General features: G+C 42.9%; 1 protein-coding gene across 8 annotated transcripts in view; it reads right to left on the bottom strand.

Moving 5' to 3' along the window:
- Positions 1-137: 137 nt before the first annotated feature.
- Positions 138-11916, bottom strand: part of SIMC1 (SUMO interacting motifs containing 1) — a 24588-nt gene continuing 12809 nt past the window's right edge. For all 8 annotated transcript variants that reach the window (XM_053377170.1, XM_053377169.1, XM_053377166.1 and 5 more), the window contains 8 exons: positions 11092-11321; positions 9756-9825; positions 7851-7999; positions 7369-7554; positions 4545-4673; positions 1638-1797; positions 1338-1422; positions 138-579 (listed from right to left, as the gene is read on the bottom strand). In XM_053377170.1, coding sequence (XP_053233145.1) covers positions 362-579; positions 1338-1422; positions 1638-1797; positions 4545-4673; positions 7369-7554; positions 7851-7999; positions 9756-9825; positions 11092-11321 — 1227 coding nt within the window. In that variant the 3' untranslated portion in view covers positions 138-361. The remainder of the gene's footprint in view (positions 580-1337; positions 1423-1637; positions 1798-4544; positions 4674-7368; positions 7555-7850; positions 8000-9755; positions 9826-11091; positions 11322-11916) is intronic.

The raw sequence follows: 11916 nt of genomic DNA, 5'->3' as shown, positions 1-11916 counted from the left end.
TGGTCATCACTGCAATGGCAGAATCTGTCACACATCACTAAGACTGCAATCTACATATTGGGGAGTAAGCCCTTCGATACTTACTACTGAATAAACAATTTCCAGTGTTCTTGTCCCTATAAATGTAAAGCCTCTCACTTAATAAAATAATTTATTATAAAAACTATATGAAACTCAAAACAAAGAGACTAACACATCTGCATTACAACAGAAATCGAAGATCAAGTTGTACAACCTCCTCTTGTCCACCGATGAATACAAAATGGGGGTTTAATGTTACTGTTAAAGATCGTTTCTGAAAATTCAGTGCTCAGCTGTTCATACTTGAAGTCTATATTTCAGCTCTCCAATATTTCCTGTGTTAGTTCATAGCAGCGAGAAGCAACTCTTGGAGTAGCTCAGTCTTTTCCTTTATGGGTTGGGGAAGTGGCTGCCCCAGAGTCAGAGAGAGAATATTCTGGAAATCTTCCATGTCGCACTCTACAGAATCTCTTTCAACAAGATCACTGATCTGTAGTTTGGGTCTGGCAGCCTTGATAATCAAATTTACTCGTTCACACACAGAACTTCTTAAGTGCCCTATAAAAAAGAAAAGTAGGAAACACTTGACCATAAGGGTTGTGCTTAACAGTGGGATAGGGACCTGTTACATTTTTACCTGATAAATGCATCTGCAGGCAAAACAAGTCTCCCCCTCCCCATCAAATTCTATCCATTGTTGTGTTTGCAGGAAACACATTGAAAAATGCTAATATTTGGCAATTTTAAGGACCTACCATATATACTCTAATATAAGCCGAGGCACCTAATTTTACCACAAAAAACTGGGAAAACTTATTGACTTGCGTATAAGCTGGTTCACCTCCTGGTGGGCCAGAGTGCGTGCGTGTGCATGCGCACACGGCAGATGGGGCTTCTCTCCCCCCCCCAGCCCCTGCCTACCTAGGGTGCTGCTGAGAGGCAGAGGCTGGTGGCGGCAGCACCGGAGGAAGAACAAGCAGCCCAAAAGGGCTGCTTTCATGCTGCTCATTCCGCTGCCACCGACGGACCCTCACTCAAGTATAAGCTGAGGGGGGCTTTTTCAGCATAAAAAATGTGCTGAAAAAGTCGGCTTATACTCAAGTATATACAGTAATAGATTTCCACCAGACAATTCTATCAACTGAGGGTTGTTTTTTTTTTGGTTAGACATACCACCCCTCTATGCGTACATGACTTAATGAGTGAGCAAGACTGCGAAATGGCCCAAGTAGTTTGCTAGCTGACACTTACAAAACCTGATCAAGATATAGTGCTACTATGGAGACAAGCTAATGAGCTGTAAACAAGCTGCTCACCTAGGACTACTCGGCGGTAGCTCAGCAACAATAAAGTCAGTTGGTGAAGCATCTCATCCCACCTCTGCCATGTTGCTTCATTGTCCTGTGAAGAGATAGGTTTTAAGTTATTTTGGTATTTAGAACAATTCTATACATTAATAACCGTTCTGGATGCAAGAGGTAGATCCATGTCTCTTAAAGAGGTAAACCCAGTTTGGAATGAAACTGGACTAGTATTAAAGAATGCATAAAAACAGGAGGGAATGATGAACACTATTTAGTTCTCGGGATAAATGATGGAAAGGAACTCTGCCGTACCTGGTATGTCAGCTGCAGAGAACAGTGTTTCAGAAAATGCAGTATCTTTTTCAAGGACAGGGGGCGCAGATCAGGGGCTTCTCTGCAGCTGTGGTAGAAAACTAGCTCTAACACTTTGCAGCGCAAGAGGTGGCATTCCATACTGCTTAGGAAGGCTTCCCTGTGAGGAGACAACAATGGAACGATAACTTGTTCCTGTTTTACGAAATTTTCTATACCACTTGTTGCCCAATAAGAGGTTCCCGTTTTTACTAATCTAAATAAAACCAAGGAAGAACAAAATGAATCAACTGTGAAACAGTTGTACACCTGTCAAAAGCATACTGGAACAGAGGTATTATCACCGGCCTGTAGAACATTGGAAGGGGACATACTAAATTTATCTCCCAGGGAAGTGCATGCCATAGCTCTGGAGCAGCACAGAGAAAGCCTGTGTGGGCCAACCTAACCACTAGATAAGATGGAACCTGAAATGGAATTTCCTCAGTTGCTCTAAAACTGCAGAGAGGCTCAAATGGGAGCAGACATTCCAAAGCTTATGTGTGATACAGATCATTTTGGGCTTCATATGTCAATGCCCTGAGCTAGCTTGAGAAACATACTACCAAGCAGCATAGCTGATTCAACCTGAGTAATGAGGCCTCACTGACCTGGTACCAATTTAACAGGCCAAGCCACACTTGGGAAAATTGGCGGGGGGGGGGGAGTTGAGTCCAGAACTGTTCCCAAAGCACAATCCCATCTGGAACAGGCCCCGCTCTTTCAAAGTAGTAATGACAAGTAAGCTAAACCCATTCTTACAATTTGCGTTGGCAGGCTATAAGTAACCATGGCAGGCAAGGATGAAGAGGGCATTTGTGGCATAGCATCTTCTCTGTATTCTGAGGCTAACAAACATTCAAGAAAAATGGAAGTCCTGGGGCCCACAGTTTGCTATAGACACAGGAAACATGGTAGCTGTTTCCATGCACACTGAACCCTATCTGAATGTGTGTACTCAGTGGTCAGCAAGGCCTGCTATCCTGCTGAAGATGTTTACTGCATGAATAGTGGGTAATGAGAAGTGGGTAAATGCTGTTAACTGAAGCTTATCTGCTTCATTTCACCCTGCTGTACTGAGTACAAATAGACTAATGATTGATACAGAACTAATTTGTTCAAAGAAAACCTAACCATGTTCTGCAGCAGGCTTCCCCAAAATGGTACAACCATGTTTTTGGACTACAAATTCCCACCAGCCCAAGCCAGTATAGCCAAAGGTCTTTGATGGGTGTTGAAGTCTAGTTTGAAGTCTAGTTACATATGGAGGAAACCAGGTTGGGGAAGGATATTTCTATAAATACAGCTATGGAATTATTTTATAAGATGTTGCTTTAATTAGGCTGTTAATAGGTGATGATAAGCAATCAGCAGAGAGTGAATTCTCTGTTTTCTACACTAAAAGTAGAAAACCTAAAACAAGCTTACTTTGAAGTAACACCCATTTCATTTTAGTGATAGCCAAGAAAACATGCAAAGCATAGCCTTTTTTAAAAAAAATGCTACTTAGAATTTGGCATTAACAACATTGGAATAACATTCACAAATTAAGTCTGCAATCCTAAACTTCCTTGCTTGGGTGAAGTTTATAGCTGACTGGGTGGGATGTCCCCGCTCACAGCTTCTCCCACCAGGTACACCTCTGGCAGTGGACGTACATTTCCTCTGATTCTGTCCTTTTTTGTTTTCTAAACTACACTTGGAGACTACTGAAGGCTTCATGTAGGTTTATGAAGTTAAGCATGGAGTAGAAAAAAGTACATAGTGAAGTTCTTTTCCTGCTTATACTAGAACTTGGCATCTAATAAAGAAATAATTGATTGGCAATGGGTTCATGCCAGCCAAAAGAAAAGTATGCATTATATGAAAACTTAATTTCATACAGGCAGCCCTGTTTAGAGAAGCTTTTAATGTTTGATGCATTACTGTATTTTAATATTTTGTTGGAAGCTGCCCAGAGTGGCTGGGGAAGCCCAGCCAGATGGGTGGGGTATAAAGAATAATTTATTATTATTATTAATTTATGGAATTCACTGTCAAAAGATGTAGTAATGAATGTTAACCAAGATTTATGTTGAAATGATTAAGGTAACTTAATGGAGCAGACAACTATCAGCAACTATCAAGTCATAATGACTATATGGAGCTCCCAGATTCAAGAGGCAATATACCAACTGCAAGGGAGCAACAGTGGGAGAGGGCTAATACCTTCAGGAAGGTTCTCAGAAGCATCTAGTTGGCTGCTGTTGGAAGAGGCATACTGGACTAGATGGGTCTTTGGTATGACCCTGCAGGCATACTTGGTGGCTGTGATGGGGAATGTCCTGCCCACAGTCTAATTAGGCCCACCAGGCCCCCACATCTTGCCTGTGATACTGCTTCACCCAAGCCAAATCCACTTGTCCATCATCTTGTATAAACCTTTTCAGGCCAGTGGGCATATTGGGAATCTTGCAGAAGTTCTGTGGATGCCAGTCACAAAATGCTGCCATATCTAAAGGAACTGAAAGGCAGACCACAAAATGCTGGTGGCACGCTCCCACTCGGCAACCCATCAACAGGAAAAAGGCACCCGTGTCTACCACTGCTGCATTTGCTGATAGAAAGAAGCTCATTGCCTCTCTTGTTCAGAACAGATGGGAAGGCTGGGTGACACATATCAGTGAAATACTTTTGCTGGCTCTCTAGATCTGCATAGGACCTTTAGTCCTCCCAAGATTAGGCACAGTCTCACCAAATACTTGCTCTTTGCCCAGAAACAGTTGAACATCCAGGTATATAATGAGTAGGTCTTCTGGGGGCATGAGGACAGTTGGGCAGTGACACAGGGAAGGACAGAAGGATTTTTTACACCCACACACCCCTTACCTGTGGCAGCGCTTGGGAATATTCAGCCATGAATAAAACACATTATCTACAATTTTACTGGTGCTGCAGTTTGGAGACTTGTCCACTTCTATTGCTATAGAAAGCATCCTCTGCAGGAACGCCACCTCCCTAAGTCAGAGAAACAGGAAACAATAGTGTTAATCACCTCAACACTACCCCACTGTAGTGTCTCAAACGTCTTGCTCCCAAACCAACAGAGAACCATCAGAACATAGCTACCATATCAGGGAAGATGAAAATTCTGATGTACAGCCTCACATGAGATAGAGCTGAAACGTTCAGAACTTGTTGATGATACTTAATGGGCATTTGAGTAGCAAGCTAATGAACTCCAGGCCTGTTTCAAGCCATTTTCTCAATGGTGCAGCTTCTGTCCAAATTGCTTCTGTTCTGCTGATAATCCACACAGCCATAAAAATGCTTGAATCTGCTTCCTATGGGGTTGGTTAAGTCACATGATGTGTCACAACATTTCTGGCCTCCATGAAGAATGTTCCCACAACTGCATGGAGTCCCAGCCAAATGAAAAATTCCACAGCAGGTGTAGGGAACCCTTGGCCCTCCAGCAGTTGCTAAACTAGAACTCCCCAGACATCATGACCAATGGCCCAGAATGGTAGAAGTTGTAGTTTAACTACAGCTGGAGGGCCAAAGGTTATGCAAATGTTTTCTACAGTGTAAACATTAGTATTGGTAGAGAGGTCCAGTCCAAGAGTGGACTTGTATCTTTTTTCTGCTGAATGAATTAACTTTATTATGGTCACAGACCCGGATAAAAAAACATATAAATAATAATAATAATAATAATAATAATAATAATAATAATAATAATAATTTATTATTTATACCCCGCCCATCCGGCTGAGTTTCCCCAGCCACTCTGGGCGGCTCCCAATCAGTGTTAAAAACAGTACAGCGTTACATATTAAAAACTTCCCTGAACAGGGCTGCCTTAAGATGTCTTCTGAATGTCAGGTAATTATTTATCTCTTTGACATCTGATGGGAGGGCGTTCCACAGGGCGGGCGCCACTACCGAGAAGGCCCTCTGTCTGGTTCCCTGTAACCTCACTTCTCGCAATGAGGGAACCGCCAGAAGGCCCTCGGCGCTGGATCTCAGTGTCCGGGCTGAACGATGGGGGTGGAGATGCTCCTTCAGGTATACAGGACCGAGGCCGTTTAGGGCTTTAAAGGTCAACACCAACACTTTGAATCGTGCTCGGAAACGTACTGGGAGCCAATGCAGATCTCTCAGAACCGGTGTTATGTGGTCCCAGCGGCCACTCCCAGTCACCAGTCTAGCTGCCGCATTCTGGATTAATTGCAGTTTCCGGGTCACCTTCAAAGGTAGCCCCACGTAGAGCGCGTTGCAGTAGTCCAAGCGTGAGATAACTAGAGCATGCACCACTCTGGCGAGACAGTTTGCGGGCAGGTAGGGTCTTAGCCTGCGTACCAGGTGGAGCTGGTAGACAGCTGCCCTGGACACAGAGTTAACCTGCGCCTCCATGGACAGCTGTGAGTCCAAAATGACTCCCAGGCTGCGCACCTGGTCCTTCAGGGGCACAGTTACCCCATTCAAGACCAGGGAATCCCCCACACCAACCCGCTCCCTGTCCCCCAAAAACAGTACTTCTGTCTTGTCAGGATTCAACCTCAATCTGTTAGCCGCCATCCATAAAATAAAATAGCAGTTAGGATTTTTTTTAACAGATAATTGTTAGAGCAAATAAGGACAAAGAAACAAGCATAGGATAAAACATCTGAATAAAATACAAGATTAAACACGGATAATGGATGGATAAAAACTGATAATTAAAACAGATAAGAACTAAAAACAAACAAAAACACGCAGTTAAAACAACTGTAAGAGCATAAGAACTAAAAGACTCGCAGTTAAAACAACTATAAGAGGCTGCAGAGTAGAAGCCTCTGAAATAGAGGACACTCACAACATTAGAAGGTAAAGGTACCCCTGCCCATACGGGCCAGTCGTGTCCGACTCTAGGGTTGTGCGCCCATCTCACTTAAGAGGCCGGGGGCCAGCGCTGTCCGGAGACACTTCCGGGCCACGTGGCCAGCGTGACGAAGCTGCAGCTGGCGAGCCAGCACCAGCACAGCACACGGAAACACTGTTTACCTTCCCGCTATAAAGCGATACCTATTTATCTACTTGCACTTAGGGGTGCTTTCAAACTGCTAGGTGGGCAGGAGCTGGGACCGAAAGACGGGAGCTCACCCCGTCACGGGGATTCGAACCGCCGACCATACGATCGGCAAGTCCTAGGCACTGAGGTTTTACCCACAGCGCCACCCGCGTCCCACAACATTAGAAACTGATGTGCAAATATGGTTAACTTAAGACTTAAAAAATGAGAAACTGCTGATATCTACTGAAGACAGGAAGAGGCTCATCAGGCTCAGATCCCAGGCTTACTGAGATAGACAGACACCCACCACTATCAGTGCATCATCATCATCATCATTGAAACCAAATGAACTCAACCTACAAGAAAATCTGTCCTCCCCTAGTTCACCAGGGCCAAGGATGGGGTACTTGTGGGCCTCCAAATATTGTTGAACTACATTTCCCATCCTCCTTGGTCACTGGCCAATTGGAGTTGGGAGTCCAACAACATGGAAAGCCACAGGTTCCCTGTTTCTGGGGTAGGTCATCCTAAATTGGGAAAGACATCTAGATAACTACCTGAATAGGTAGGATTTTTGCTTTAAAGTATCTCTAGGAGGAAACCCCTCTCTACAATGTAAAGTGCAAAAGAGACAAAAATGTACATTCCCCTACTTACGTTTGGGACTGAAATCGTGGAATGACATCATCGGTTTGTGCAGTCTGGTTTAAGTGCAATTCTGGTACAGTGCTGCTGCTCACGGCTCTGGAGGTTTCTAGTGAAGGAATGGTTTTCTGCATGTGTCTTCTGTACTGCGTAACCCGTATACCCATAACTGCAGCTACTAGCCATTCAATCACTTCCCTTCAACAGAAACAAGAGTATTAGTGAAGGATGTGCTTGTGTGTCCTCTTGCCATGACCTCAGGTGCTTGTCTGTGGCAAGTGGTCTTGCATGTCACCCACATATATTTATGGCCTTTAGCCTAGTGAGGAGTCACTAGTATTTGTAGTGCTTTAGGTTGAGTCTCACAAGTGCAGGCTCTTAAAATCAGCAGTGGCCAAAGGGCACATGTAGCAGAGAACATGTGACAAGTGAAATTTCTCAAGCCCTAGTTGCTTGGCACACAGGAAGCCTCTCTAGATTAAAGTGATAATTACTTGACATTGTCGAAGCAATGGTCACAGGAAAGCACTGCTTTGGCAATGGATTTGTGCAGAGTGCCTGTTCTGGCCATCCTCTGGAAGTCATCCTCCAAGGTCTGGATCACATACTGCAAGAAGAGGAGTCGCCCAGGAAACTTTCCTTTCTAAGGGTACCAGAAAAAATTAAACACGGAATTATTTATAAGCCCTCACTCCTCTGTATGATGAGCTTACAAACCTAAAAACCTGGGCTGAAACTGCCAGGCATGTGCTATTATGCAAATTACAGGCATTGTTTACACATGAATAAGACAAGAAACGTAGTCATAACCCCACCCTATGAGAGTCTCGTGACTGGATTGGCCCATGCAGCACTCCAGCCAAGTGTGCATGGTAGCTGGGGAAGTTCATTCCTCTCCAGGCTTAACCCTGTAGATCTCTTCTGTTAGTATCTGCTGTGACCTGTATAAACTCTGAGGCCCACCCATTTCAAGCAACCGTCACCAGCATACAGGCAAGATGTTTTCATTTTAAAGGAGAAAAACAAAAGTGGAGATTTTCAGTATGTTGATTTCTGTTATTTCATGGGATTTTGGAATACAAACAGTCCTGATTGTAGCTAGGCCAAAATGGATATATCCATGAGGGTAAGCTTACACATGATGCTGGTCCTGTGTTTGAACAAGCGTGCTTAAAACTTGGCTGCTTTTGGGGAAAAGCCAGCTGTGGGGCCCCGGTCTCAAAACACCTACTTGATCAAGATTTATGGGTGCATGTTGGTTTTCTAAAATCGCCCTCTTATCTGGAGGCCTCATAGCTGCTTTCTCTCCAAAAGAAAGCCACAAGATTAATCACACTTGTTTAAATATCAGAGTAACTGTTTGAATATGTGACTAACGTCATGTGGGGTTTGGCCCTGAAAGATGTAGATACAGCTAGATGTTGGCAAGACTGAGGCACAAAGGAATTTGAAGAACTTGCCCCAAAGATATAAAGCAGATCTACGTGTGAGTGGAGACAAAAATAATAGCGTTAATGGCACTTGCTCAGGAAAGGGGAATCTGCAGCCTTCCAAACGTTGCTGGAATTCAACTCCTATCATCTCTGACCATTGGCCATGCCAGGAATGGCAGATGGAGTTGGGAGTCCCACAACATCTGGAGGGCCACAGGTTCCCTGGCCCTGCTCTAAACATAAAGCGCCTCATTCAGTAACAAGCATGTAGAGAAGTGGTCCATGCCAGTTTTGTGTAAGCACTCAGGATGTAGCCAAAACAACAACAACAGTTCAGTAGTGATAAATCATACATGGCATTGACCACGGAATGCCAGGTTTTGGGAACAGTAAGAACAGCAAACAACAAACAAACAAACAAACAAACAAACAAACCCAGCCTGGCAGGAAGAGCGTATAATCAACAGTAGTTGCATAGCCTGTGGGCTGTGAAGAATGCACAAGTTTCCTCCCTCCTCCCTATGTGTCCCCCCCTCAGTTAGTTCTGGGGGTGGTTAGAAGAACCTAGCACAGAATGCAGGGGCAGAGAATTGAATCATTCTGCCTCTTCTGGCTGAAACGCATTGGGCATTTACATGTTTTTTAAAGTGCATTACACTTTCTTCGGCCACTTGAGGTTGGTTCTCTTTCCTGTCGTTCCGAAATCAAAGAGACCACAAAATGTCCTTTGGCAAGCCTTGATTTATTGACAGTGACTAAGATGTTCAGCCAGGTAACTTTCCTTCCTCTTTTTCTGCAACAAATGCAAAGCAGTCCCTACCAATCAGGCTTACTTCAAGACCAGTTTGTTAGTACAGGGGCTGGCATGGGAACCCTTCTCTTAGTTGCAAAGCAAAGGCTGGCAGAATGATAGTTTCTTAAAAACCACCCATCCCACACAGTGAGATGTACCGGTAATCAACATACCTGCTCTTCTATTACCACTCGCAGTAGCAGCCAGTCCCATACCACAGTGTCAGCCCTTGCTGGATGAAGTCTAAAATTAAGAAGTAGGCCTGTTATACGATCAAATCTTTTTAACAAACATTCTTTGCAATAGCAAATCAAAGACACATTTCAAAACATCCAGTCTATTGGCTCCTTGGTGGTATTTTGTGAAGAGTGGCAATTGTTAATATACAGTTTAGTAAAACACATGTCACATTAACCATGACCAACTGATGATAGGACTCATTAGTTGTATCCTGCCCTGGAAGTGTCATAAACACCTGCAGGATATTGCTTGGACCATTACTAGTGATGGCTCCTGTTATTAAAGCTCATGCTATAGTCCTACTGTTTAAGTCACTAACGTTTACAAGTAGGAGAGGGCATTTAGGCTTTTTGAAATAACATTTTAAAAGTATCAGATCTTCCCTTGCAGCAGTACCCTGCTCTTTTGTGAACCTTCTGGTTATTTGTTTATTTTAAAAGGTGCAAACAGAGGCACTGTGGTGCAAGGAGACCACTCTCCCAGTTGTGCACATTCTTGATATTGTACTTACTGCCTTTGAATGGGGACTTGTAGCAATTATTTAACCAATGATAAAATGCAGTTGGGGTGCATGTTCTGACTGTATGAATAAGCTGCTATTACATACAGTTGTTCCATTGTAATATAAATTTGATCGCTTAATCACTTAATTAAATAGCTTTTCCATGGCAGCTGCCTATGATCTTATTGTGAATTTTATTGACGTTGTTTTATTTTGTTTAGTCTCTACATTGTTCATTTTTTATTTAAATATTGATATATCTTCTGCCCTGGGACTACCTTTCAGTGAAGGGTGCATGATCAACGTTCATACAGTGGTACCTCAGGTTAAGTACTTAATTTGTTCCGGAGGTCCGTTCTTAACCTGAAACTGTTCTTAACCTGAAGACCACTTTAGCTAATGGGGCCTCCTGCTGCTCCGCCGGAGCCCGATCTCTGTTCTTATCCTGAAGCAAAGTTCTTAACCTGAAGCACTATTTCTGGGTTAGCAGAGTGTGTAACCTGAAGCGTATGTAACCTGAAGCGTATGTAACCCGAGGCACCACTGCAATTAATAAAGAGTAGGCCTCACAGAAATGAAAAGATCAAACCATTAAAAGAGCAGAGTATGTTTTTGCAAGTGCCGCTATTCATCTGTTTCCTTAAGCAATCACTTACACACAAAACTATGGCAGAATTTACAACACAACCACAAAGCTTAGAAAGAAAGATCATGGTCCTTTGCAAGGCAACACAAAATAAAAGAATAGTAATTAACGGGATACATACGACTGGATTTTCATCAACAACATAAAAGCATCTTTCTGTGTCTCTTGTTGCACATCTTGTTGATCTGAGCTCAAGAGAATCTGCCTGATCACACACGATGTGATCTCCTTTGGCGGGTAGTACTGGGAGGTTACATAATCCATAAGGAAGTCCAAGGTTCCCTGGAAGAATTTCTCCTCGATAGTGCTGAACACCATGCTTAGTTTCCGGGATGGGATAGGCTGCTTCTTCTGTGGATACAGTGAAACATAAACATTGCATAACATTCCTAAGCACAAGTGAAGTGGGAATGAAAAAAATTCTGCAGGAAGTTTTCTATTGCTATTTTCTTCTACAGAAAATTTTCCAAAATGCCCCATTTCATAAAATTGGTAACTTAACATATGAATGCAATGAAAGGCAAACTGGGCAGCTGAAATGGATACAATACTAGTCCAATCTTAGATCAAATTTATAATTAACTTTTCTCAGGTGACTACATAGGAAGCACATGCATGTATTTGCACAGGACTTCAGGCATCCTAAAATTAGTATGTTAAAAGGCAGTGAAAACTGCTTACTTACAATTTAAATAATATTTGGGAAAGTATGATGTTGAGTAGTTACAAATTAAAATACAAGTATGTATTCCAATAAAAATAATTTCTGAATGAGGATTTGAATTTGTTTGAACATAAACACATAACAAGTTTTTTCCCCTAATAAGGTATTTCTGTTCAACAGTCTTTGCCAACTGAGAGGGAGAACCTTCTCAGATATTTAAGCATGTAAAATAAAAATGGCCTCCTTCTTTTACAGCAAATATCTACTTAAGTAGTAAGCCCC

This window comes from Podarcis raffonei, chromosome 2 (assembly GCF_027172205.1).
Source record: "Podarcis raffonei isolate rPodRaf1 chromosome 2, rPodRaf1.pri, whole genome shotgun sequence".
In the NCBI taxonomy this organism is placed as follows: domain Eukaryota; kingdom Metazoa; phylum Chordata; class Lepidosauria; order Squamata; family Lacertidae; genus Podarcis; species Podarcis raffonei.
Note: the sequence above shows the minus strand (reverse complement) of the source record. Positions and strands in the feature narration are given on the sequence as shown.